This window comes from Abrus precatorius, unplaced genomic scaffold (genome assembly GCF_003935025.1).
Source record: "Abrus precatorius isolate BTA unplaced genomic scaffold, Abrus_2018 Scaffold8, whole genome shotgun sequence".
Lineage (NCBI taxonomy): Eukaryota > Viridiplantae > Streptophyta > Magnoliopsida > Fabales > Fabaceae > Abrus > Abrus precatorius.
Genome location: NW_020874428.1, coordinates 32,330,392 through 32,357,703, shown reverse-complemented (window position 1 = coordinate 32,357,703; position 27,312 = coordinate 32,330,392). Strand labels below are relative to the sequence as shown.

Below are 27,312 nucleotides of genomic sequence, written 5' to 3'. Positions count from 1 at the left end.
TATAAAAAATAAATACTTTTTTAAATATGTTAATTAATTTTTTTGTAACCTTATTTATTATAAGATTTGTGTTAATATAGTACATACCTTTTATCTATTAAAGTAAATATATTCATTCATTTAATATACAATTGACTAATTTAATTATTTAATTCTGTGTATTTTTGGAATAAAATATACATTTATAACACATAACTAATATATTTTTTTCAATAAATTAAGTATTAATTTTTTATAAATAAGATAAGAATGTGTATTTAATTCTCTAACTGTTGGGTTAAAGATGGGGCTTAGGTTGGGCATGAGAAAAAGAAACTAAACTACACAGCTTAAGCCTGTGCTGCGGAGAATCTGAGTGCGGGAGAGAATAATTTCGGGTGGCGATGGTTATTGGCATGCATGCAATGGCTTGCTAGAATCTGATATGGATCATTCCAAGGCCCAACAGTGACCTACTCAGTGGGGCCCATCGTAGCATGTCAATTTGGCAGCATGAACCAGCAGAAGAGACAACCTCAACTGCTGATGGCACAACAGCATTGTAAAGTACTTGTCTGCAATCAACAAATGCCATGTGCCCTTATTGTTCACTTACAGCAATGCATATTATTACCCGCTGAAAATTCTTTTAAAGTACCAATTAACAATTTCTTTTTGTCATTAGGGAGGAGAAAATAAATGTGAAAATTTTCAAGACACAAGGTTCAAACCTGGTCATCTTCTAGATAACTTGTTATCTCTCACCACATGAGATATATTTTTCTGATATAGTAACAAAAATATTACAAAAAAACAATATTTATTAGGACTCAAATTTAAGGTCACAGATTAAGCTGGAACATTTTACTACAGTTGATCTACATGGTATCACATGAGCTACATTCCAAGCTTAGTAAAAATTCTTTTTTTTTTCTTCTTTTTGGTCAATAGCAAAAAATTCTCTTATTTTTGGTCAACAATAGCAAAAGGGTTTTTATTACTATCTTTTCAGTCCTTGCTGACAAGAATGGGGTAAGGCTGGCCCATTTTACTATGGGCTATTTTGTTGGGCTTTACATGGGTGGTTGGGCCAAGAGGGCTATGTTTTGTGAAGGCAAAACATAGGTCCTCTGAGTGTGTGAAAGTGGAGAAGTAGATTTTATGCTTTTGATAATGATAATAATGCGATGGCGCTCCAAGCAATACCGCTGAATTACTCTTCTTCTTCCACACCGTGTCGTTCCTCTTCTCTGCATTTTCCAGTTATCAAACCCCAAAGCCACGCTTCGCTCAAATTCCGAGTTTCTTGTTCCAACCAAACAACTCAAGTTGACACTGAAGAAGTGAAGGTAGCAAAGAAGAAAAAGAAGCACGCTCCCAGACCAAGCTTCTTTCATCAAATTCGAGATAAATGGTCCCTCAAATTAGCTTCCCAAAGAGAAAAATTCCCATGGCAAGAACCACAGCACGACGAGGAGGAACAAAAAACAGCACTCAAAGAAGAAGAAGAAGAAGAGTGTGAGCAGGCTCAAAAGAAGCTTTCAGCTGTGGATTTTCAATTTCCGAAGCGTTTATCTCCTTGGTCTCAGGCAATAAACCCCAGCACTCCACAGTCAGATACTGAATCCGATGCTTCCGAGGACGAGGAGGACAACGTCAATGGCAAAGGTAAAGCGTTACAGAACAGCTTTCGCAGTTCTGTTACTGAAGAAAGAGAGGGAATGGCGAGTGAATCAGGAAGAATGAATGGGGAGAGGAAAGTGAGAAGAAGCAACACGGAGTTAGCGGAGAGGGTGATTCCTGGACATGAGTTGCGGAGGCTCAGAAATGTTGCGTTGAGGATGATGGAAAGATTCGAGGTTGGAGTGAGAGGCATTACGCAAGAATTGGTAGCTTCCGTTCACGAAAAGTGGAGAAATAGTGAAGTTGTCAAGTTCAAGTTTGATACTCCGCTCTCTGCTAACATGAAAAGGGCTCATCAAATTCTAGAGGTCTCTCTGTCTGTCTACTCTTCCTTTAGTTATCTATGCTTTGGATAATAAGTCTTTATTTGCTTGAAAACATGCACAAAGACATGGAGATATCACAGATTTTAAATATCATAGGCATCACACGGCTATAATACAACATATAAAGTTAATTTAAAATAGAAAATCAATGGTTTAAAAATGGGCTTGAGTCATTGTAGACACAATAAATTGATATGATTTATTTAGTTATCTTATCATTCCTATTTGTAATGAAATTGTAAAATGCAGCATGGAGTGTAGAAAATCTCAGTATCCGACACAACACATTTACTATTTTGAGGTGTCTGTGCACCCTCGCATCAAGATCTAAGTTTAAAGATGCAATTCAAGTTGTGATTGCTTGTGACTTGCTTTTATCTTGTGCAACTTTTGAACTGCTTGAGTTTTTTTGTTCACAATATTTTCTTCATGCTTAGTCAGAGCAAAACTGGAGGTATAGTGATATGGCGATCGGGCAGTTCCATAGTGTTATATCGAGGAATGACCTACAAGCTTCCCTGTGTAGAATTGTATACAAAGATGAATCATACTAAGGAGAATGTTGTGCACCACTCAGTTGATGTTGGAAGTGGAAGTGATGATCAAGCAGGTGTGCATGAAATAGTTGGAACTACTGAATCATTTCTTGGAAACTCTGTTGAGTATTTGAAGGACATGACTGAAAAAGAATTAATGGAATTGTGCGACCTCAACCATTTGTTAGATGATTTGGGCCCACGATTCAAAGATTGGACAGGCCGTGAACCATTGCCCGTTGATGCAGACTTATTACCTGCTGTAGTTCCAGGATATAAAACCCCATTCCGACTTCTTCCTTATGGGATAAGGCATTGTTTAAGCAACAAGGATATGACTAAATTCCGTAGGCTTGCAAGAATAACGGCTCCACACTTTGCCCTTGGTATGCAAATATCTACCTAGTTACATTCATGTCTTGCAAGCATCTCTTTCCAATGGATACTACTTTTTTACTACTGCAGGCAGAAACAGAGAGTTGCAAGGTCTGGCAAGTGCTATGGTGAAGCTGTGGGAAACGAGTGCTATTGCAAAAATTGCCATCAAACGAGGTGTCCCCCATACATGCAATGACAGGATGGCTGAAGAACTCAGGGTATTTCTCATAAACAGAGCTGGAAATTTTGACACACTACTAAATTTAATTGAAGTGAAATTTTATTGTGCTAAAGAGAGTATATAAATCTACCCATCTGCTTGGCCTTTGAGTCTAATGAAATTTTCATATCTTATAAATGAATATATTGGGGATGATTGTGGTTCTAAACCCATTAATTTTTTGTCTAATGCATTGATTAAAGAGTACGCATAAAGGAAGAATAATCAATCAAAATGAGTCCTGTCTCACAAAGCATATTTGTATTTCACTAATTTCCTCCTGATATAGGAAAGATTAGTTATCTTTGCTATAGCAACAACTGAGTTTAAAGTTTTAGGGAATTGCCAGAGTGACTAGCCATCCAACTAGTCAGTTAATAGAAAATTTCAGGTACAGATGAGTTGTCTAAATAATTCACTAATTGTTATTTACCATGATATCTTTCCCAGACAAATAACCAATTTCTGTACCATAAGATAGATAAGTTTGTTAAATTTCCCTCAATTGGGATTATCAGTTGAAAATATTAGGTGAAATCTATAAAACAAGAAAAGCACCATGTGTCTGCATTTTGTAGTTAATGCTTAGCACTTGATACTTGTAAACTTTGACAGCTGTTATGGTTCCTAGTTTTTCCGGTGGCATATTAAAGTGAGTAAATTATTCCTTTCTTCAGACTTATGGCGGTTGCATTTAATGAATGCAGGAATTGACTGGGGGAACTCTACTTTCTAGAAATAAGGAATATATTGTATTTTACAGGGGCAATGACTTCTTGCCTCCTGTTGTCATCAATACACTGACTGAGAGACAGAAACTGACCCTCCTCCAACAAGAAGAGGAAGAGAAAGCAAGACAAATAGCTTCATCTAGTACTGTATCAAATAATGAAGCATCTCGAGTACCATTATTTGCTGGCACCCTTGCTGAGACTAGGGCAGCAACCACCAACTGGGGACACCAAACAAGTAAACAGGATATTGAGAACATGATGAGAGATTCTGCCTTGAATAAACTTTCTCTTTTAATAAAAAACCATGAGAAGAGACTTGCTCTGGTAAGTCATGAATGAATCAAGTGAAATAACTTCCCAAAAATTATCTGCCGTTACTGCATCTAACTTCTGATAGTAATAATAGGCAAAAGCAAAGTTCAAGAAAGCTGAGAAGGCTCTGGCAAAAGTGCAGCGTGATCTGGACCCAGCTGACATTCCTACTGATTTGGAAACATTAACTGATGAAGAGAGATTTTTATTTAGGAAGATTGGTCTGAGTATGAAGCCATACTTTTTTCTAGGTAAGAAGTACGAACAATGTTATGATAGCTTAATGAATGGCTGTTTTATTAGTATAGGGTAATACACAATAAATGTTAGAAGCATAAAATTTTTATTTCAGGGAGGCGAGATGTTTATGCTGGCACCATAGAAAACATGCACCTACACTGGAAATATCGTGAGTTGGTAAAGATAATTGTAAGAGGGAAAAACGTGGCCCAAGTAAAGCATATCGCAATATCTTTGGAAGCTGAGAGTGGTGGGGTGCTAGTGTCTGTAGATAAGGATACCAGAGGCCACTATACAATTATTGTTTATCGTGGGAAGAACTATTTCCGTCCGCATGTTCTGAGACCCAAAAACTTGTTAACACGAAGACAGGCATTGGCTCGATCTACTGAGCTTCAAAGACGAGAGGTAATAAAGCAATGACTTATGGTAAACTCAGATCTTTACTTGATCATTCATCTCATGAAGTTATTTTTCCAGGCACTAAAACATCATATCTCAGACTTAGAGGAGAGAATTGAGTTACTGAAATCTGAGCTGGTATGATGTTTTTTCACTTTTATATGATTCTGCTTTAATTATTTTTAATAGTTTATTTTATAAGTTCCTTCTTAAGTTTTTGTTACTGATTTCAGGAGGATATGATGAATGGAAAGGAAATTGATGGTGAAAAAACTCTATACTCAACCCTGGATAATCTTGTTACTTCTGAAGATGACTTGGAAGAGGTAAACACTTTCTTTCCGTAAACATTTACCGAATGCTTGCAATTTAAGTGGTAACTTTGCCAATAATATGTAATAGCAATTTTAGAAGTACTTACAAGAAGTGATTGTTAATCTTCTTTGTGCTCTAATTCTTTTGCTCCATTATTTTCTTTGGTGAACTAGAATGAAGGGAGTGAGATTTATTTTGAGGAAGATGACAATGATGATGAGGATGCGAAACACCAAAACAATCTACATGACCTGGTATACTAGCAATGTAATTGCAATAGTTGCAGACTTTGAACATTGTGAGTGACGAGAAATGAAGAAAAAGGTGAAAGTACTGAAACTTGCAACTGATGGAGGAAAGATGATATCACAATCACTTGAGCAATGCCTGTTATGCATCCCACACTAAAATTTTTCAAGATTGTAGGGGAGCAGAAAAGAGATATTTTTTTGTTTTTTTTTTTTTCTCGTGAGCACCATTTATGGTAGGGGAATTTTATCATACCTCGAAGGGGTAGGCTACCTATAACATGTGAACTGGTTACCTCAGTTGTATGAATGTCAATTGCATCAATTGACAACTGATTAATTCAGTTGGATAAATGCTTAATACTATCCCTTGCGAGGTATGTTGTGATAACTGCTGTCCTTACATAACATGTTCATATTGCACTAAATAATGTGTGTCAAAAGGTATGATTTTCAGCGTTAACTATTAATCATTTTAAGTCGTTTTCGATATTTTTATTCTTTGTATTCTTCTCTTTTCTTCCAGTATCAAACTTGGAAGTCTCTATGGACGAACTAATATTACATGGATGATTCTGATTTTTTCAAATATAATTTTCAACCATGATCATTAAGATTGGTTGCTACCACACCTAGTATAATTTTCCCACTTTACTTAATGCCTTTTACCTAATCTTCTTTTTCTTTTTATCATTCTTACTGTAACAGTCGTTAATAAAATATAAGAAAAATATCGTGACTAATTACGACCGTTAGGGTAGGAGGATCATTGAATCCGCCGAAAGTTCATACGGGGATCCATTGAATGGTCATGGTTTACGCAACTACGAGGCCCCGAATCCTCATCCTTTTTTTACCTCATGATAACTATCCTTATTGTTTAAGATTACGTGATTAGATTAGCTGGAACAATGTTTTAATATTTAATTTTTCAATGAATTAGTGTGATAATTAGTCACATAAAATAAGTTGTACTTAAATGTTAGCTGAAAAATATTAAAATAATTTATAGTATTTAGATGTTTTTTATAGAGTAAAATTACAAAAACTGATATGAAATCATGTGTAATAGTTATACATTTAAAATAATTAATTATAAGAATAAAAATAAATAAAAATTTTAATCATAAGTTTTAAAATTCTGATTATCTAAAATAAATTGTTTCTTTTGTAAAAAGAATTCATGAAATATTATTTGTTGGTTTTCTAAAAGTTACCAAACAAGATTGAATGATGTTTCTTTATAGCTTTTGTCAAATGATCAACCAAAATTATCAAATCCAAACGCATAGTAATACAAGGTGTTCTAACCATTTTCTTCCAATAATAATGAATTAATCCCATACGATCATACCCTTCAAACCACTTTAAACAAGAGATTAAGGTTTAATTTAGATAAATTTTTCAATAAATATTTATAAAAATACAAAATTAAGTAGTAAAATAAATCAAACTATTCTCATAAATTAAAACAAGCTTATACTTTTTTATTTTTTTAAAAAAATTTCATTTAACATCTTTAAAATTTAAACAGATAAATTATTTTGAACAAAGAAGTTTTATTCATTTTTCATATTATTCTGAGGACTTATTCACTCAAAATGGCCCTAAATATATGTTTGGTTTAACTTATTTTGTAAAATTAATCACTAATTTTTTCAGCTTTTCCCTTGGCCACAATTTTCTACCATGAGAGAGCCGTCTGTCATACTCATAATTCATAATGTTAAAAGAATTTTGTACAGATCTTGAGGCAAATAACACTGGCAGATATTACTCTAGCCATTATTTTCAACTTGATCAAGATTCACTCATTTAATAAACAAAAACTAGAAGAGCTCAAACATGCTGTAGAACGTAGAACATCATAAGCAGGTTCATCCATAAGAGAAATTTTATCACCTGTAGCAAATTCAATAAGCTCGAAACTTCAAGATCTACCACAATTTTATCATAAGAAAAGTGGATGTTCAACGAAAAAACATTAGTTCAAACGCCTCTAGTAAAAACAAATACCTAGCTAGATGTACCCTTATCCTGGTGCAAGCATTCCTTTATGAAGTTCACAACGACAGAGGCTAATTCATCTTGATGATTAGTGTATGAGTGATCGGCTCCTTCTATGATATGTAGCTTGTGGTCAGGTATAATCTTGGCAAACTCAGATGCATCTTCAACAGGGATAACAGTGTCTGAAGAACCATGAACTGTAAGGACCCTGGCAAATATCAAGAGTAGATATTTAATATAGCAAACTTCCTCCACTCATTTCATTATAATTTATAAAAAGTTGATAAATAGGGATGCCTCTTGTCATACCATTTAAGAGAAGAGAAAACAAGGGACATGTGATGAAATTCACATCTTTAAACTAAATAGTGGAGCTAAATTATATAAACAAAAAATAACAAAGAAAAATATTTAATAAATACAATGAATCAAAGATCATACATATCCTAATTACTGTAATAACATGAATTGGTTATCCTATAAAATGAATCTAGACATTATTTACACACATTCCAACAAATGTAAAGAAGAAAAAACTACATCTAAGAGTTTATTTATCTTTTTTAAAATGGTCCTTTATGTATACATGATAAACATACATCTAGAGAGAGAAATAAAAACATAAAATTATCCTTAGTTCTATAAAACTGTTCAGAGAAACTCTGTAAACTCTATACATACAAAAGGGTGAAGCAAAAGAGACAAAAACTTTCCTCACCTGCATTCTTTATCAATCTGAAGGCATGCTTCATGCATGTTTGTATTAAAGCGGTCCATCAAACTTTCCATAGTCACACGGTAATCAAAACTTCCTGCAACAGTAGATGTCCTAAAATGGTTACATAATAATATAAAAAGTGCATGCCTATGCTAGACAGACAGAAACAGAGAATGCCATGTTATGTGCCAGATAACCTATGACAGCTGCCTACCAATTTTCAAGTATTGAAGACAACTATTAATAATTATTGCTCGGATTTTCATTTTTCCTTTTCCTTTTAGGGTTTGTTTTGTTATCAAACATTTAAGAGGATGAACTGTGGCAAAACAAAAATACTGCAGCAAGAACTTTGTTCTTATATTTGGGATAACATTTGGACTAAAGTCAATGCCCAAAAACTGACCTGTAAGAAGTAAGATCCTTATCATCAAATGGGTCTTAGTCCAAGCCTATATAGAGCCCATTTGTTTAAGATTATTATTTTATAAAAAGAAAAGCATTTTTATTAAAATAATAATAACTTTTTAGATTGTTTGGTTAAGATTATAAAAATCAGAAACTAAAAATAATCTGGTTTTAACTTTTAAGAGAAATTGTTCTGAATAGCTTTTAGAAAAAAGCTAAAATTATAACTATCCATTAAAATAAAAAGTACTTTTATAATCACAAAAAAAAAAATTCACTTTTAATTTTTATAAAATCTCCAAAAATAAATCATGTTTTATATATCCTAATTTTTTTTTTAAAGTTGAAACAAACGGGCTCATAACTACTTGCAAAAATTGCTTGAACGGATACAGGTTGCACATACAAGTACCAATCCGCCACATACCTATATCTATATATCATTGCATATTTGTTATATTTTATAATTAGGAGGATTTAAAAGAGCTTTGATTTTCTTTTAATTTAGACATGATGCACTTTTAATTAATACTTTATATTTTATTGATATTTCATAGTTAATATTGATTTTAAAATAGTATTCTTATTTTACTAGTTTGTCCAAAAAAAAAAAACAACATATATTTGTAACTAAAAAACAAGACAAGTTTAACTAAAATGCAAGTAATGAATCCAGGTATTGGTATTTAGGTATATAAGCATTAAAGTTATTACTCACAAGAGTGTAGATCTAGGTCGGCATATTAATGTGTGATTAAGTGACAGGTTACCTGAACTCTTCACATCAATGAAACCATCCTTCCTAATTCTTTCCATGTAATCTTTTCCAAAGCGTTCTTCAAGTCCTGCCTTCATATCATAGCGTCCAGATAAGTTGACAACTGTCTTAATGTCATGATATTTAGAAGCATAAAGAAGTACCACCCCACCTCCTGCATCAAGATACAGCAAGTGATAAAATTTCACATAATCATCTTTATGTTTACCAGGTATTATTATTATTAAAACCGTACACAGGACAACAGACAGAGGTAAAAATGACTATGTTGTCATTTTAGTACTTCTGCTGACACCCTCAGTAGATTAAGCAAAAGAAATTTTATTCAGAGTTCAGACTAAGTACATGCTTAGTTTCAGTGGGTAACCATCTATAAGCAAAATTATTGTTTTATGTTAGAAATGGCGCTGTTCTCAGTATATCACTTCATTCAAGATTTATGCCTTACAGGCAGATCATTGTTGACCAGAAATTATTTATCATCTGCTATTAGAAAAAAAAAATGAACACAATTCAGTAACACCACACCCCTCCCCCCCACCTCTTCTTATCTGTAGGATTATGGTATCACTGTAATACAACAAACCTTTACTGTGCCCAACAATTGCAATAACTGAACGATTTGCTTCATGAAAGTGTTGAGCTACAGCATGTAGATCATCAACCTCCCTCCAGTAGTGAGCAAACTCAAATGAACCTTCACTTTCCCTAGAAGTAAAATTCAACAATAAATCAAAATGAAACAGCTGAACAATAAGTCAAGATTAGATAGCAGAAGTTTTATAGAACATGGCATAAATGGAGGAGCTAGTGGTGATCCATTACTTCTATCACTAGGACAAAAAATCCCATCTCAGATGTTTTAACTTTTCTATTGTGAAAGGAAATAATTACTTTGTTAAAAGCACAATGTGTCTACATTCCCTTGTCAATTAAAACTCTAGTTTTGCAAAAAATATATATTGCCATTGACTTCTAATGTGTTATTTTCTGGTAGAAAATTTTAACTTGGATCTTGGATCTTGAGAATTAATACATATATGTTCCAACAATAAGTGAAATAATTAACATAATGTTCAGTGGCAATGCATAACACACTATTAATCAACGTTTGAACATAAAAGCATCTGGCATCTGCTTCTTCAAACATCTTGCTCGCAAAATAATTCCACTAGGGCTTTTAACTTACATTTTCAGCATAGTTAGGAATCTAAAAATCAATATTAATAATAAAAGTAGAGTTGGTTTCACATTTTGAAGGTCAAGATGACAAGCATATATATGTTCAGAGTTTGTCCACTAATTCAAAGATACCTACCCATTTCCGGTGAAGTCAAAGCGAAAAGAACTGATTCCTGCATTCTCTAGCGCAGAAGCAAGTTTTGTCATGATGTTGTCTTCCTGGAGATGGGGAAATATAATTAAACAATGAGAATAATTGAATCAAGGTATTTCTTTGTCTATGGGATCAGATGTCATTAATTTCTAACAACATTTGTATCATAAAAGTAAAAATAATGGGTTCATGATTTATAATTCAGGAAAAGTAACCTTCGAGGCTCCAAGACCATGGCACAGAATAACAATCTCCTCGGTTCCAGATTCATGTAATATGCCCACTAGTTTATTGCCATGCTTGTTGCTTATTATGACTTTCTGTTGCTGAAAAGCTGAAAAAAATAATTCAGCAAGTTTGAGTCAATTTCTTTGAAATTGATTGAATATTGAAAATGCAACATAGGTTAAAGAAATACACAGCATCATTACATCATGCTTTTCAAATATCACAAAGCATGTAAGGTGGTGTTGTTTCGGACAACCCACAGCTTAGTTGCTTAGATAAAATGCGTTTTCTCGTTATTTATGTAAAAAGGAGTTTTTGAAGAGTTGAAGACAACCCAAAAACTTTGAACATAAACAGTGGAACTTCTCAAATAACATACTATTCTGTCTAGAAACTGCTAACTTAACAAGTAAATTTACATTCCAATTCCAGGTAACTTGCAAACCAAAACATGATCTGAGTCTTCTGTCCAGTGTCACACAAATACATAGAACTCATCAACAAATTTATAGCACTTGGACCAGCGAGTTTTAATTAGGTCGAACTTTTGCTACTTAACAACCATTTCTGGAAATTTTACAGCGAATTGAATCAGTAGCTTCAACATAAACCACATGGAAGCAGTTTCAAGCACTTAAAGGTGAAGCCTTTGCTACCTAATGATGATGGGTAGTTAGTGATGTCATCAATCTCATAGCTTGCATATCAAAAGCAACTCACGGGGATTTTGTGCAGAATCTTGAGCCATCTTCAAGTTGAAGGATGTGGGAGAGATGGAAATGCGAACTGAGTTGCGACAAAAATCAGAAACTATAGGCTGTGAAAGCTTTCTAAATTCCAAAGAGTGATGATGATGATTATGAACACCAGTTGCAAGTGCCACAAAACTCCTTAACACTGCTGCTTTCATCATATCTCATCACACTATGATACAATTTGTTATATGGAAAACAACCAATGAATTTTCAATTTTATTTTTATTTTTATCAAAATATTTTAAAGAGCATTCTTAAATAAGTATTTTTAAAATTAGTCATTTTTTAATCCTTCCAAATTATTTACTTTATGTCATGTATTTATTTTTTTAACTTAATATTAACTCAAAATTTTAATTTTTTTATTTTATTTAATAATAAAATTTTATAATTCATTTAAAATTTTTATTTAGTTTAATAACATTCGTGCAGCACACAGAAAAAACATTAACTATATAAAAATGAGTGTTATAGACGTTGTATATACCGTAGAGTTAAGAATAAGAGAGAAAGATCAAAGACGAGGGACGAAGAAAAATATAATAAAATACTGTTAAAAATATATAATATATTGGTATATTTATTGTATAATATTTTAGCTTACTATATGTTAGCTTGGACCCTAGATGCTATTGCTAGTAAGGTCATAAAAATTTTAAATGAGAATATATTTCTTTACAAGTAATGTTATATCATCTTATAACATTTTTAATAATTTTTTCAACATTAAATACAAAAGCTAATGTATTAGAAAACAATTTGTAACTACAATTTTAAAAATCAGTTCTCCAAAAAAAACACTATGTTCGAAGTTAATCTTTTTTCATTTTCATTTAACAAAAATCGTGGTTCTTCCTTCTCTCACTCTTTAATTTGAAAATCTCTCAAATTGTGAAAGCACACTAATATTTGAATGAAATTTATGCAAGTAACCGGAACTAGCTTTAACGTTACTAATTCCAAATCTATTTTTAGTTTGGAATTGTAATCTGCCCTTCACGATAGTGAAAAATTGTCTACAGTGTTTTAGATTCATGCTTTATACAGCCTCTGCAACCGATAATCTCAGAATCAATTTAACAAATGCTTTCATCATTTGAAAAAGAAAAAACACAAACAAGAAGCCCAAGCATGTTTTATTATTTATTTGTAATAAAGTGTCCCCACAACTTTCAAATTATGGGACTAAAACCTCTTAGGATTTTGCCCTGCCCACAATATGCTACCAATACCATGAGGTAACGTTTTGCAACGTCATAATTGTTAGTGTCAAAATAACTTACCATCTAATCAGAGATAAATATCACCTGCAGATCAACCCTGATGCAAGATTCACTATTTTAACATGCAAAATCTAAAAGAGCTCAAACATGAGGTTCATCCATGAGAGAAAATTTGTAAAGAGCATCAAATTCAACTGGCTCTAAACTGCAAGATCTACCGCAATTTTATATCATTAGAAAAACGAATGTCCATAAAAAAATGTAATGTTCAGATGCTGCTAGCACCTAGCTAGATGTACCCCTATCCTGGTGCAAGGATTCCTTTATGAAGTTCACAACAACAGAGGCTAATTCATCTTGATGATTAGTGAATGAATGGTCAGCTCCTTCTATGATATGTAACTTGTGATTTGGTATAATCTTGGCAAACCCGTGTGCATCTTCAACGGGGACAATTGCATCCGAAGAACCATGAACTGTAAGCACCCTGTCAGCCATTATGTGATTTGAGATTAGCACTTCTATTACATTCATAGCTTTACTAATAATGTTTTTTGCAGTACCACCTTCTTGCCTTCATCATCTGTGACTCGAATAGACTACCAATACTCAAAATACTATCCTGTATTTTTACATAATGTGCTCCTAAATTTAATATTGTACACAAATTTGCATACTAAAATGATTTTCCCATTTGATTAGAGTACATCATAATTGAAATTTGAAACCAAACAATTTCAATTTAAATGATCAAGATTCAAGACTAGATATTTAATATGGCAAATTTCCTCTTCCTCAGTTTATAAGTTTTCAAAAAAGTTAAAAATAAATAGGGATGCCTCTTAATGAGAGTCTCATACCATGTTAGAAAGGAATGTGCGAGACATTTGATGAAAGTGACGTATTTACACAACACAACAGAGCATAATTAAATAGACAAAAAGTAATAAATAGGATATCACAGATACGATTACTGCAATGACATGATTTGGTTAGCCTATACAATGAATCTAAATACTATTTATGTTCCTTCCAACAAATGTAATGAAGGAAAAACTAGTTATAAAATTTTATTTAATATTTCTTCTCAATTCTCCCTAGGACAAAGTTAAAACTCTAAAAAAATGGGTATATATTATTAATCCTTTATATAGAGTACGAGAAAGTTAGAGAAGGAGATAAGAACATATCATATATTTCATTGCTTCTGCATTATAAAACTTTTTATAGTAACTGTAATTTTCACAACTTTATCAACAAAAGGATGCAAAAGGCAAAATCAAAAGGGATGAAAAAAAATTTCCGTAACCTGCAATCTTTATCAATCTGAAGGCATGCTTCATGCATATTTGTATCTAAGCGATCCATCAAACTTTCAACAGTCACACGGTACTCAAATTTTCCTGTAACAGAAGATGCCCCCAAATGGTCATATAATAGTAAAATAAGTGTGTGCCTATGTTAGACAGACTGAAACAGAGAATACCATGTCATAAGCCAGATTAACTAAGATGACTGCTAACCAATTTTCAAGTATTGAAGACAATTGTTAATAATTATTGCCTAGTTTTTTCATTTCCGCCTCTTTTACCTTTCCTCTTTCTCCTTTCTTTTTGTGTTTATTTTGTTATCAATTTAAGAGAATGAAATGTGGCAAAATCAAAGTATTGTAGTGTAAATGATAGGTTACCTGACCTCTTCACATCAATGAAACCATCCTTCCTAATTCTTTCCATATAATCTTTTCCCAGGCGTTCTTCAATTCCTGCCTTCAGATCATAGCGTCCAGATAGGTTGACAACTGTTTTAACGTCATGATATTTAGAACCATAAAGAAGCACCACACCTCCTCCTACATCAAGATGCGGCAACAATTAATAATAGTTCAATTATGCATGCAAAATTGAAAAACAAACTGAGAGAAGTAATTTGAGATGTATTGGTCAAAGCAGCACTAGTAGTGTCCATAAAGTGTGGGAGTGTAGGAACGGTCATCAATCTTAACTATTCCTACAAAATCCCATGTTAAGAAATATAACAGGTAATACCTATGTTTCTATAATACTAATTCTCAATACTAGTTCAAATGAAAAATACTCACCAAGTTCCTCTTTAGCCGGATTTTGCCAAGCAGCTCAGAATATAGCTAAATCTATTTCAATATATTTCTTAAGCTCAAATAAAAGATTCAGCCAGTTATTATCCTGGTTCTATGTCAAGAAGAACATAACTCACTTCACACTGCATCATTCTAGGCTTCTATCTTTACAACCAGGTCAATAGGAAATTAATTAGATTAAACAGTCTCATAACATCATCAGTTATATAATGGGGCATAATTGATGAATAGTTATTCAAATCAGCATCTATATCCTAAACGCTATCTTGACACGTATTTCACAATCTCTTCTTGTTGGGGGAAATACTTGCAGATGAGGAGAACAAGTTAAAATACCTTTACTGTGCCCAACAATTGCACTAACTATACGGTTTGATTCATGGAAATGTTGAGTTACAGAATGTAAATCTTCAGCCTCCCTCCAATAGTAACCATACTGAAATGAACCATCACTTTCCCTAGAAGGAATATTGAACAGCTAAATTAAGGGCACATAGAGTGAAACAAGACTGTGATCAAGAGCAGCTCGCAGAAATTTTAGTCCACATAACAGTGTAAATGTAGAAAGTACCAACCAATTTTACAACCTATTGCTCCATGAGATCATAGGACCAGAAACATGTATGTTTAAAAGGTATTGAAGAATGAAGATTAACCCTGCAGGCAGTGATAATAACTGTCCGGTCATGTCTGTTTAGTTTACCTACAAATCTCTTTGTTGGAAAAATTCATATCCTATAGTATATCGGTAATGTCCAAGTTTACTGTAAATGAACTATCGTTAAGCAGCTTGCACCAACGATCTCTTTGGGGCTGTGTTTGTTACAAAGACCGCCGTTACATTGTTGAATAGCCCCAATATGATTTTAATTTTAATGGTTGTATTGTCCTTGAATTATATCATACAGAGATACCAACCTCCAACTCTTAAAATGTGGCATCCTTACCTATTATTCATCTAATCTAACTCTAAATATTCCTTTTTTTTTCAATTGGACCCAAGCTTAATGTTTTCAAATATTGGTATTTTTATCAAACACATTCTTTCAAGCAATCCAAACCTTAACAAGGCCACTTTTTTTCTCTTTTCATTCGCAAATCCAGTTTCACAACACTTGCATTAACAAATAAAGCCACTTGCATATTTCAATCACGAGGAAGTATATACAATAAAATCCTTAGAACTCGTGGGTTTGGTTCGTACTAGCATTAAACCTACCCATTGCCAGAAAAGTCAAAGCGAAAGGAACTGATTCTGGCATTTCCCAATGCAGCAGAAAGATTCACCAAGGCATTGGCTTCCTGAAGATAAGAAAACCAAAGCAATGAAACTAATTGGGGCAAAAGGGGTATGCATAAAAGCTTAACATCATATTAAAGAAACCAACTTTTGAGGAGCGAAAACCGTGGCACAAGATTACAATCTCCCTGCTTCCAGATTCGTGCAATAGACCCACTAGTTTTTCACCGTGCTTGTTGGGTATTGTAACTCTCTGTTGCTCAATGGCTAAAAGGGTAATTAAAAGATCAAATGTATCAGTTTCATTTTTTTTAAATTTATTACAAATTCAATTTTGCAACGAAAAACGCAACATATATCACCTGGGGTGTGTGCAGCCGAAGCCATGCTCAAATTGAAGGCTCTTCTGGTTCTGCGTGTGCGATTGGGTGGTATGGAAACGCGAACCTGGTAATGGGAAAATTTAGACAATGAAGAAAGCGTAATAGAAAGTGATGAATTAGAGAAAATCGAAGAAGCATTTTTTGGCCAAAGGGTTTCCATTAGGAAAGCGTTGAGTTCCCTTACAGTTACTTACCCGCTACCTTGTGTTTGTCTCTACTTGTCTGCTTCTCAATTCTCACTCAGCATAGGAACAATGTGTTACTCCCTCTTATCATTCTAATGTTTCCAAATTTTTTATAATTTTTATGAAGTACTTATTATTGATAATATAATTAAATTTATAACATTATTTTAAAAAAATGTTAATTAATTTTAACGATTTTTATTTTATATAATTTAATTAAAAATTACCTAATGTAAAATATAAGGAGTAATATGTATGGTCACATTAACGGAACCGACCCTCTGCAGTGCAGTTTAGTCTTGAGCCAATAATTTGAGTTATACACTCAAATAACAATGGAAATTAAATTTTTATAATAAAAAATTATTTTCTTGTTATAAATTAGAGTAAAAGAAAGAATAGTGACTGATTATATTTAATCTTATTGGTACAAAATTTAAAACTCTGAAAAATTTATGTATTAAATAACAATTAGACACGAAGCAGAATTTATGTAAATTATTATGTACATAAATAAAATAAATTTATGTAAATTTTGTACCAATAAGATTAAATATTAAAACCATATGATGATGAATTTTGTACCAATAAGATTAAATATATGGAAGAAATGGTTCTATAATCTACGAGAGTGGCACCCAAGTATGGTAGCTGTGCGGAGGGTGACTTGGGTACGTTGTTATGGGTCCCTTTGCATGCTTGGAGTGAATTATTCTTCCGTAAGTTAGTTTCTTCACTTGGTGATTTTATCCAGATAGACCAAGTCATGGCAGAAAGACGACGATTGAGTTATGGGAGGATACAATTAGGTACTACTATTGCTGAGCTTATCAAGCAAAACATTACAGTGAAAGTCAATGATCGTTTTTACTCAATAGTCATGTTTGAAGAGCATGCTTGTGACGTATTAGCCGCAACAGAGGAAGGTGTGGCTAACTCTTCTGAGGACGACAATGACTCTTCTGAGGTTGGTTCAATGGAGTTGGAAGCGTTGGATAACTATTCTAGTGAGAAGGAGGGTGTGCTGCAAGGTGATATCAGAAGTAAGGGTCGTTTGGTTGATTCTGTGATTAGGGGTGAAGTGTCACCAAAAGGGTGTTTGGTGGATGAGGGTTTGGGGGCTGGTGGTGTGGATGCTATGGGTCCGACGGTGGCTATCTATGATACTGTGAATGAGCCTTCTGAAAATATGGAGAGGGGAGTCCAAATAGTAAGAGATAGATTGAATTTGTCAGACTCGTTTGGATTAGACGCATTGATTTGAAAAAATCCGGGATATTCAATCCAAAAATGAGAAAAATAGGGTCAATGTGCGTGAATCTTTTCGGAAGGCACGCTCTGTGAAAGGTAGTCGAGGTAATGAAGGAGGGAAGAGACATAAGAGCGCAGTTTTCATAGAACCCTCTCAAAAAAACCCTAAGAATCATAATAAAGAAGCGTCAATGCCATCGCAACTTAGAGGACAGGTATCGCTAACTGATGAAATCTCAGCTAATGCTTCCAAGAGCTCCTACAACTCACATCCTTCCAATCCTTCAGTGGAGGTGGGGGAGCGAATGGTTGCTACAGATTGTGATGATGAGGTAATGACATCGAAGTTACTAGACATTGGCAAGAAGGTTGGTTTGGTTGTACATGGGAATGATGAGCAGATTCGAGAGAAATTGATTGAGATGGAGTTACGTGATAGAATGATTGCGAAAGAATATGGAGTTCGCTTTGATACTAAATGAAGATTGGCTCATTTAATTGTTGAGAGCTGGGGAGCGCGGTAAAGCAAAAGAAGGTGTGTGAGATTGTTCGCTCTGAAGGTCTTGAGTTCTTGGCGATTCAGGAACAAAACTTGAAATATGTAATAGTAATTTATGTGCACGTCTGTGGGGTTCTGTGAATTTTAATTGGTGTGCCTTGCTTTCCATTGGCAGAAGTGGGGGTATGCTTTCACTTTGGGATACTTCCAAAGGTAAAATACTTTTCTCCTTTTCTGGTACTGGATTCTTGGGTGTTTGCTTGCAGGTATTGGCTACTGGAAACCTATGTGTTGTGGTGAATGTCTATGCATCGTGTAGACTAAGTGAGAAGAGAAAGTTATGGGATGATTTGCTCATGACAAGAAGGAGTTTTGACAAATTTATGTGGTGTATATTGGGTCACTTCAATGCTGTGAGACAAGTGAAAGAGAGGAAGGGTTGTTAAGCAGATCATGGTATCTCTGAAATGGAGGGCTTCAATTCTTTCATTCAGGAAATGGAACTTGTGGATCTTCCACTTGTGGATAAAAAATTTACATGAATAAAAGAGGATGCTTCTATGATAAGCAGGCTGGATAGAGTCCTTGTTTCTAGTTCCTGACTTGATTACTGGAGAGATGGTTTTATTCAGGTTCTGAGCAGAGATGTGTCTGATCATTGTCTCATTATTCTTAAGCACAAAGTGGTTAACTGGGGTCCGAAGCCGTTTCGATTTAATAATTGTTGGCTGACTCATAAAGAAGTTGTGGAGGTGGTGGAGGAAGCGTGGAAAAGAGATATTACCCTCCCATGGGGAGCCCAGAGAGCTAGCCAGAGGTTAAGAAATGTTAAGATTGAATTGAAAAAATAGAATATTGAGATATTTGGAAATGTTGATAAAGTGATATCTGATTTGACAACTGAGTTGAGTTTGATTGATGATAAAAATTCTGTGATGAAACTTTTTGATGTGGAGAAAAAGTTTCAACAGATGTTAGTAGGTGATATTTGGAAGGCTAAGAAGAATAGAGAGAGTCAAGATGTATTTAAATCTTTCAAAAAAAAAAGATAAATCTTTTTTTATATTTCTACATATATTTTTCTATTACATGAGTCATGACATATTGTGGTTTAATGAATTTCGATTGATCAATTTTCAAAATGAAAGGAAATAGAAGGTTGAAAGGAAAGCATGATGTGAGTAGTTGAAACTTGGACTAGTTGAGAAATTTGTGATCCATGACTAGAAGAAGCAAGTTAAGATGAATGGAGGGGAATGACTATGAACCCAAAACAAACCTATTGACATCTGTGTCAATTGTTAATCGAGTTGGTAGATTGCATGGTGACATTTAGATGATGATGAAAAGCCTCTCATTGACAATGAGCCAAAGGAAAGTTCTCATGTAGTTGGAAAATCGAATTGCCCAAGAATGTTGTTTATACTTATTAACTCAATTATACTTGGATATAAATAGTTAATAAATTATTCTAGTGTGTTGATTATAGCAAAAACAAAATGTGTCCACATTGTAATGTTTGACAATGAATTTCAGAAAGGGTGGTTGCGTGAGGAAACAAACAAATAAGTGTGATGGAGATTGGAAAAGAACTGCGTGGCTTCCTCCATTGACCAATTTCAAATCTTTTCAGAGCGTCAACTTTGACTCAGTATTTTATCATTTTAATGTTATTGATGAAGTAATTTACTATGGAAATAAGCATTTTCGATGTACAACACAAACATAAATATATTTTACGATTATAAAAATATATGAGAATATTATTAATCAATAAAAAGGGAAAAAATTAAATGTTCAAATTTTTTTTTTTTTTTTGTCTTCTTAGTTTACGTCATATGCAATCTTAGTTTTTTTTCAGTTAATTAAACTGTTTTACTTTTAAAATTTATTAAATTTGATTTTTTTGTTCATTTTCTTTTATCTAAAAGTCTAAAATTATTATTTTTGTTAAAAAAATGAAAATTAAAATGATTACATTATCTTTTGCTCAAAATATACCAAGCAAAAATTTTAAAAATGTGTCAATTTTTTAAACCCTATTTCATATCTTATGCAGTTTATGGAAAAAAAAATCAACAGGGATCGATTTATAAGATAATTTACTCTAAGAATAATTATATAAAAATAACATAAATATGATTATAGAATAAATTTATAAACAAAATATGATAATTCTAAAATATAATTTAGAAAATAAAATCATATGAATTAAGAGTATAACTAAATACTTTATTTCATAAATGAGTATTTTAAAAAATTTAAATTCTGTTTTTAATTTTATCATATAACTTAGATTAACATAAATAAATATTTGCTGGAATTAACTATATTTTATTATTATATTTTTAAATCATGTCATTATATTTTTTTTTTTACTGACATGACATTCTATCGTTGATTTTCTATTTATCATAAAATAAATTGACAATTCATTTTATTTAAATATTTTTAAGAATGTGATTAAGAAAGTAATTTGATTAAAAATAAAAGACTGCTCATATCAAACGTTATATATAAATAAACCTTGCGCCACGTTCGTACCACTTTACATAAAGATATGATTAAACAGATTAATTTTTATATATTCATATTTAAATTGGTCGTTATTTAATAATCCTATTTAATGCCGTAATTAAATAAGTCAATTTGCAATTTAGTCTACGTTATTTTTCTTTTCAGCTGTAGAGTATTTTGCCTCTTGGTTAATTTAAAATAGTCTACAAATTAGCTCCAAATGTCTTTTTCATTTTTCATTTAAAATTAGTTAATTCAAATAAATTTTTTCAGTTAAATTAAAATTTATTCTTACAAGGAGATCCGATATTCAATGTTGAACTTTATTATAACATTTATAAAAAAATAAATTTGAACAAAAATTGCTTAATTAAAGTTAACTCTTGTCCTTCAATAAATGGGTAGAGAAAATAAAATCCACATCTTTCACGTAAAAAAAACTTCTCACAAATGCATCCATCTCAAGTTTTATGCGTAGATATCCAAAGATTAGCATTGTCAAACTGATTCATAAATGATGGTTTTCATTGTCACTTAACATTAATTACATTTTATTAAACAATAAAGAATTATTTTATGCTTTAAAAAAGTATCTTTTGACGAATAAAATAACATCATAATGTATTTAAAATTAACTCAATGTCCTAAGAATTTTTTGAGAATCACAATAAGGTTTCGATTCTAAATTATCAATGCTTTGCAAATTTAACGGTATTTATTTCTTGCGATGTTTCATAAAAATAAAAACATATTAAACTATACTATATGCCTATATATATATATATATATATATATATATATGAATTCATGAAATATACGCGGAAATAAATTTTTGTTCACAGCATCAAATATCATCTCAGTCTCATTATTTACAATGAAAATAAGAATATTATATATAACATTATATACAATTAATTATATATCTCTCTAAATCGTTTTTCTTTTTTTTATTGCCCCAAAAAATGCACTCCAATTTTTTTTCTTAAAAAAAAAACACCGTCCAATTTTGATTTTCAAAACATTATGCGATGACATCAACCACTAACTTTCTACTTTTCTTCCTAGTCTGTAATTAATTTCACTATTATGACGTATATATAGATTCAAAGCTAGCTTCCAGTTACGTGCGACTACTCAATAAGCCCTCTCATGTCTTAAATGTTTAAGTAAGTTTAGTGTTATGTTTTTCCCTTTTTTCATTGGGTTTCACACTTTAATAATTTCACGTTACATAGTGTGAGCTAGACTTTTCTCAGCATACAAGATGTCACCACCCCATCTCCATACTTTTCAAAAACCTTTCTCTCTTTCATCTTTGCTTTCCTTTCAAACATAAATTAACAATTTCATGAACTATGACCAGCAAAACGAGATCGATCAAGTGTCTCCTAATCCACCAACTAGCTTAGATTCTTTCATCAATTCTCTTTCTCCCTATATATACACATAGACAATTTAATATTCTTTATAAAGTTCCAATTTCTTATCTACGAAACCAAGTCATTCCATTTCCAGCCCCCATATAGGAATAGATTGGTAATTCCATTACGTTATTAAGCAATCAGTTAAGATGACATATAAAGGTAGAAACAAGAGAATCATAGAGACCCAAAATATACAAACACTCTGATCTCATCATTATGCAAAAGCCTTAGCATCAAATTTCCTTGCGCCCCATGGATGGCGTCTTCGCCCTCCCTCAAGCCGCCAGAACTGATTTTCTCCGCTCTTTAGTGCACTCTTTTGGCTGCGCTTATGTTTGTTTGTGGAGACATGATTCCGATTTATACAAGTATAATATATATTTTTCACTATATATATATACACATATCATTAGATATATTGGTATTTAATCTGTGAATGTGACTTGTATATTAAATTCTGATTTCTAAGCTTGCACTTATCTTTAGATCTGCATCTTTTTTTATGAATATAGTCGTTTATTCTTCTTGGATGGGTTCTACAATGTAACGAACAACCAATTGCAGCCAAGCACATCTTTAGGGAGTACTTTAGCCAAAACGCTTTTTCACCAATATCAGCGTTTAACATTTGATGTTAATGATGAGTAAGGCTAACTAACTTTGCTTTCTCTGATTTATCTATTTTTAATGCAAATTAACATGATCTTTTTTTTTGCATTAATTAGTATGTAAATGTTGTTTTCTTCTTCTTCATCGTCATCAAATTTCTTTTGTAATAATTGTTGGTTTCTCTTTTGATCTTAGCTGTGTTCCTGGAGTCGCTTTCAGGAACCACCTTCCCTACCTAGAGCTGCAACAATTGGATCTTCTAAGACTCTCATCAACAGAAATTCAAAAACAGTTCATTGAGGTATTCACTTTACAAATAAAAAAAAAATAACTAATTTACTGAGAATTAAAGCTATATATCTTTATGAAGTAAACGTTTGCTAATGTAATTTGTGCTTTTACAGGAGGCAAGGATTATGGTAGGTTCATGGTTCAAAAAACTGAAAACCCTTAGTCAATGGTTGTTTCCTAAATTATAATTAATGAAGCAGAAAAAAAAATTCAATATATTTAGTAGTTGCTCTTTTTTCACAGACTGCTGTTTTCATGGGGTGCAACAAAGGAGAAATTGAACTTGGGTTCTCATATATGTCTCAAGTAAACAATACTACATTATATTTATTATGTAATTCCAATATTTAATCAATCATTATTTTTACAATATCCTATATACTAACTTGTATCCTACAGGGTGACATTCAGAGAGCACTTTGGAGTTTATTTCCAGAAGATTTCTCTACACATTGCCAATCAATTCATCAGAAAAATCCACCTTCATCAACATCATCATCTTCTTCTTTCATATCATTATCTACAGGTAGCCCTGAAATAACCCTTGGTGTGGTTCCCGCGATGCCAACCACACAAACTAGCCCACAACAACAAAGAATGGAACCGTTAGCTCAAGTCATTCCAAGTCATTTCCCCACACCAGAGGGCGAAGATGATGCATTGATAAGAGCATTTTTGCATGTTATATCTTCACCTTCTTCTTCAACTTCTCAACAGCATCAACCCCAGCAAAATTTGCCCGATTATACTTCAGTAGTACGTCGAGAAAGTACTGCTTTCAAGAGATATAGATCAGATGTAAGCACAAATGTAACACCCCAAATGGGGTCCAATTTTCAGAGGCAAAGCCTTCTGAATAGATCATTTTCACTCCTTAGAAGCTTAAATTTTGTGAGAATGAGAGAACCCATTCATGTAGCCCCTCCTACTGGTACCCAACTGAATCATATCATATCGGAGCGACGAAGGCGTGAAAAACTCAATGAGAGTTTTCAGGCACTTGGAGCAATACTTCCTCCAGGAACTAAGGTATGTATCAAACCTTTTATATATATATATATATGGGATATTTCAAATGAGAAAAATTTGTTATTAAGAAAGGTGAAAAAAGAAAATTAATTGGTAATAGAGAGAAGAAAGTAGATAGTGGAATAATAATATCAAATATAAACTCTTTATTTAATTCAATGGTCATTATTAATGTCTCTCACTTTTCATAATAACAAAATTGTTTCACTTAAAATGCTCCTATATATATACAGGTATACATGTTAGTATAATTAATCAATCAATTTTTTTTTTTTACTATATGAAATTGATATTTACCATGTTATTAATTAACATAAAATTCATAATATTTACACTAGTAATTTAACTTTTATTAGATAATAATGTATTGATAGAGGCAATCTTAACACCTAGAATTATTTTAGGTTAGTATGTATATGATTTTTTTCTGTAATAATTCCAAATTATTGACTGGGAGGTTTGAATTTGGACGGTTTAGAAAGACAAAGCGTCGATCCTTACAACAGCAAAGGAAACAATGAAATCATTGATGGATGAAATTGAAAAGCTTTACATAAGCAATCAGCAGTTGATGACATTTTTGTCAGAAAAAGGAGCTCTTAGTACCGAAGAAAACATAGCTATCTCCTCAAATGAAAGATTCAAAGTTGAGGTTTCGGATGTATTGGAATCGAGTTCATCAGAGGGACGAATGGTGGACTTGCAAGTGATCAGTGTGAGAGGAGAAAGTTCTCAAGTTGATATATTGATTCGCTTGTTGAGATTCTTAGAACGACTTCAGAACGTAAGCTTGATTTCCATGGCTGCAAACAACCACATTACACAAAGGGCAGCCATTAATCAATTAACGTTCAGGCTAAGGATTCTCGAGGTATGTACCACAAACAACACTTCATGAAGTAGTAGTACGTAACATGTTTTGGAACCGTATATATTTATGGTCATAAAATCATTTGTCTCTATTTGTATATTTTTATTTAACAAAATATAAACATTATATATTATACTACCTAATAATTTTATTAATATATAAAAAATCGATATATATTAAAATCACATTATTAATATAATAGTTTATTATTTATATTTAGTATAGACTCTTAATGTTTATCTTAATATTTAATTTTTATTAGACGAACCTTATTTATAGAAAATTTCCGAACCTCTACATTTATAGTTTTGTTTTTCTTTCAGAGTGTTAGCCAGTGAAGTGCACGTACACCCCCAGCTGTGCAGGCTTTACATAGAAATTTTATATATATTAATTAGGACACTTCGTAAGTATTTTGGTTAAACCACAAGGCACTTCACCTTTGATTAACCTGTTCTAACATGAACATAGTGGAGAAGAGAATGAAAATGTAGGGGATAATCAACGGAAACAATTTTTGTGAATTATTTATTAGTAGTATTGCTCACTGGTCTAGGTTTAACCAAAGCTATATACCTCTAGACCTAGTTATAGTCTGCACTATCATCACAACAGAATTCTTCGATCTCACAATTTCAGAAAAAGTATCAGCTGCAATATAATATAATATCCTAGATTCAACCTTTCTTACCATAATGATAAAATCAATTTTTTTTTTAATATCGTATAATGTTCAACATTGACGTGTTGAATTAAGGAAGGTGCTCAGAAAGTGCAGCTGTAATTGTGAAGTTGGTTTGGTGTGCTGTGCTGTCCTGAGATTTGTTAGTAATTACACCTTTAAAAGTATTTTAATTAATTAGTTAATCTAACCTGTAACTTATTGTTATACTCCTAAAAAAATAAGTGAAGGATCTTTCTCTTTTATAAGAAATACAATACTATGTAAATGCTACACTTTCGGAACACTTTAACAAATAGAAGGATACACTTTTTTTAAAGTTTAGATTTATATTCGCATTAATTAAGATGTGTATATAATATTTTAAGTTTATCTATAGTTTTGGAAAAAAAATAACCTAAAAAACATTCTTGGACGTATATTATGAGCATTATTTTTATCGTTTTATTTTTATAAAGAAAAATGAGAGGTTAGTTTACTTCATTCATGTAGAAATTATTAGTGTTTTATAAAATAGATAGCACGGATTATTTGAAAAACTTATAATTTTTATAAGTTATTTTTAATTTTTTTGAATAATTTTTTAATATAATATATTAAAATAAATATTTTAAACTTATTTTAAATAATTATAATCAAAATTATGATAAAAGTTTTTACTTGAAAAATTTATTGAATAGATACTTAATTAAGTTATATTCTCAAATACACCATACCTATAATTATAGATAACTTGCACGTAAAAATTATATGAACTTTTTTTATCAGTAATATTATTTTAAAAAGCTTTTCAACCTTTACTGTTTAATATATATATATATATATATATATATATTAAATATCTAAAAAATATTAACAAATTATAGGTTTTAACTTTCTTAAAATACATCCAACATATAGAAGAAAAAAAAGAGACACACCCAATAACTCAGAATACCCAAAAAAGTATAGTTTTTGAGAAGAAGAATAATATGCCTCTGTGTCTGTTCGTAGGGAAGTGAATGGGACGAACCTGCCTTCCTGGAAGCTGTCAGAAGAGTGGTTGATGATTTGGTACAATGCCAAGTGGACCAATCATTTTAACCCACGTTAGCTATATCATCTTTACTTTATCTTTTGTTTCGTAGTTTCACAATTAATGAAAAATTGATTAACACCTGATTCAATTTTATGGAGGAAAAGTGACACTCAGTTAAAAAAATTTATCATTACTGTAAGTTGTTTTTATTATTTTCTAAGCTAATTCTATATGCATATATATATATATATATATATATATATATATATATATTTATCTTTAATCACTATATGGATTTCTTATTCTTTTACTTCTTTATTACTTTATGAGTTTTCTTTAATTATATTTACTCTTTTTTTTAATTT

The 27,312-nt window shown here is 32.0% G+C and overlaps 4 protein-coding genes across 8 annotated transcripts; 2 read left to right on the top strand and 2 right to left on the bottom strand.

The window, feature by feature from the left end:
* The first annotated feature begins 1,111 nt into the window (after positions 1-1,111).
* LOC113846397 (CRM-domain containing factor CFM3, chloroplastic/mitochondrial) lies at positions 1,112-5,860 on the top strand. 3 transcript variants are annotated; one of them, XM_027474597.1, is made up of 10 exons: positions 1,134-1,970; positions 2,430-2,600; positions 2,652-2,910; positions 2,990-3,120; positions 3,830-4,180; positions 4,263-4,419; positions 4,521-4,816; positions 4,889-4,948; positions 5,044-5,136; positions 5,299-5,794. In XM_027474597.1, exons 1-10 carry the CDS (start codon positions 1,167-1,169, stop codon positions 5,386-5,388), a joined length of 2,412 nt encoding a protein of 803 aa, XP_027330398.1. In that variant the 5' UTR covers positions 1,134-1,166; the 3' UTR covers positions 5,389-5,794. The 3 variants fall into 3 exon arrangements, 2 of the variants coding, with proteins under 2 accessions (XP_027330397.1, XP_027330398.1); XM_027474596.1 differs by having other exon boundaries at positions 1,112-1,970; positions 2,430-2,910; positions 5,299-5,860; XR_003501676.1 differs by having other exon boundaries at positions 2,430-2,910; positions 4,499-4,816; positions 5,299-5,795.
* Positions 5,861-7,020: 1,160 nt separating this feature from the next.
* Positions 7,021-11,779, bottom strand: LOC113848500. Its single transcript, XM_027478051.1, has 8 exons — positions 11,572-11,779; positions 10,839-10,957; positions 10,606-10,688; positions 9,874-9,995; positions 9,280-9,441; positions 8,102-8,195; positions 7,390-7,591; positions 7,021-7,275 (listed from the first exon to the last, which is right to left on the bottom strand). The coding sequence occupies exons 1-7, from the start codon at positions 11,762-11,764 to the stop codon at positions 7,390-7,392; spliced, it is 975 nt and encodes a 324-aa protein (XP_027333852.1). The 5' UTR covers positions 11,765-11,779; the 3' UTR covers positions 7,021-7,275.
* A 1,043-nt stretch (positions 11,780-12,822) lies between these two features.
* Positions 12,823-16,815, bottom strand: LOC113848501. 3 transcript variants are annotated; one of them, XM_027478054.1, is made up of 8 exons: positions 16,766-16,815; positions 16,551-16,635; positions 16,337-16,455; positions 16,168-16,250; positions 15,285-15,406; positions 14,520-14,681; positions 14,139-14,232; positions 12,823-13,316 (listed from the first exon to the last, which is right to left on the bottom strand). In XM_027478054.1, exons 2-8 carry the CDS (start codon positions 16,573-16,575, stop codon positions 13,115-13,117), a joined length of 807 nt encoding a protein of 268 aa, XP_027333855.1. In that variant the 5' UTR covers positions 16,576-16,635; positions 16,766-16,815; the 3' UTR covers positions 12,823-13,114. The 3 variants fall into 3 exon arrangements, with proteins under 3 accessions (XP_027333855.1, XP_027333853.1, XP_027333854.1); XM_027478052.1 differs by lacking the exon at positions 16,766-16,815 and having other exon boundaries at positions 16,551-16,747; XM_027478053.1 differs by lacking the exon at positions 16,766-16,815 and having other exon boundaries at positions 16,337-16,467; positions 16,551-16,731.
* A 5,884-nt stretch (positions 16,816-22,699) lies between these two features.
* LOC113848503 (putative transcription factor bHLH041) lies at positions 22,700-27,042 on the top strand. The gene is made up of 8 exons (XM_027478055.1): positions 22,700-22,815; positions 22,960-23,091; positions 23,252-23,357; positions 23,461-23,475; positions 23,591-23,653; positions 23,747-24,376; positions 24,855-25,247; positions 26,923-27,042. The coding sequence occupies exons 1-8, from the start codon at positions 22,700-22,702 to the stop codon at positions 27,010-27,012; spliced, it is 1,545 nt and encodes a 514-aa protein (XP_027333856.1). The 3' UTR covers positions 27,013-27,042.
* The last annotated feature ends 270 nt before the right edge of the window (positions 27,043-27,312 follow it).

Bases quoted from the DNA above. Each gene is read 5' to 3' on its own strand.
- LOC113846397 (XM_027474596.1), top strand. From the start codon at position 1,167: ATGGCGCTCCAAGCAATACCGCTGAATTACTCTTCTTCTTCCACACCG. The intron at 3,121-3,829 runs GTATTTCTCATA...TAATGAATGCAG, and splicing joins GGATGGCTGAAGAACTCAGG to GAATTGACTGGGGGAACTCT. The intron at 4,420-4,520 runs GTAAGAAGTACG...TTTTTATTTCAG, and splicing joins GAAGCCATACTTTTTTCTAG to GGAGGCGAGATGTTTATGCT.
- LOC113848500 (XM_027478051.1), bottom strand. From the start codon at position 11,764: ATGATGAAAGCAGCAGTGTTAAGGAGTTTTGTGGCACTTGCAACTGGT. The intron at 10,689-10,838 runs GTTACTTTTCCT...CCCCATCTCCAG, and splicing joins ATGGTCTTGGAGCCTCGAAG to GAAGACAACATCATGACAAA. The intron at 9,996-10,605 runs GTAGGTATCTTT...TTTTACTTCTAG, and splicing joins TTTGACTTCACCGGAAATGG to GGAAAGTGAAGGTTCATTTG.
- LOC113848501 (XM_027478053.1), bottom strand. From the start codon at position 16,731: ATGGAAACCCTTTGGCCAAAAAATGCTTCTTCGATTTTCTCTAATTCA. The intron at 16,251-16,336 runs GTTGGTTTCTTT...TCTTATCTTCAG, and splicing joins ACGGTTTTCGCTCCTCAAAA to GAAGCCAATGCCTTGGTGAA. The intron at 14,682-15,284 runs GTATTTTAACTT...ATCTTGATGTAG, and splicing joins AATTGTTGGGCACAGTAAAG to GAGGAGGTGTGGTGCTTCTT.
- LOC113848503 (XM_027478055.1), top strand. From the start codon at position 22,700: ATGGATGGCGTCTTCGCCCTCCCTCAAGCCGCCAGAACTGATTTTCTC. The intron at 22,816-22,959 runs GTATAATATATA...TTATGAATATAG, and splicing joins CATGATTCCGATTTATACAA to TCGTTTATTCTTCTTGGATG. The intron at 25,248-26,922 runs GTATGTACCACA...GTCTGTTCGTAG, and splicing joins TCAGGCTAAGGATTCTCGAG to GGAAGTGAATGGGACGAACC.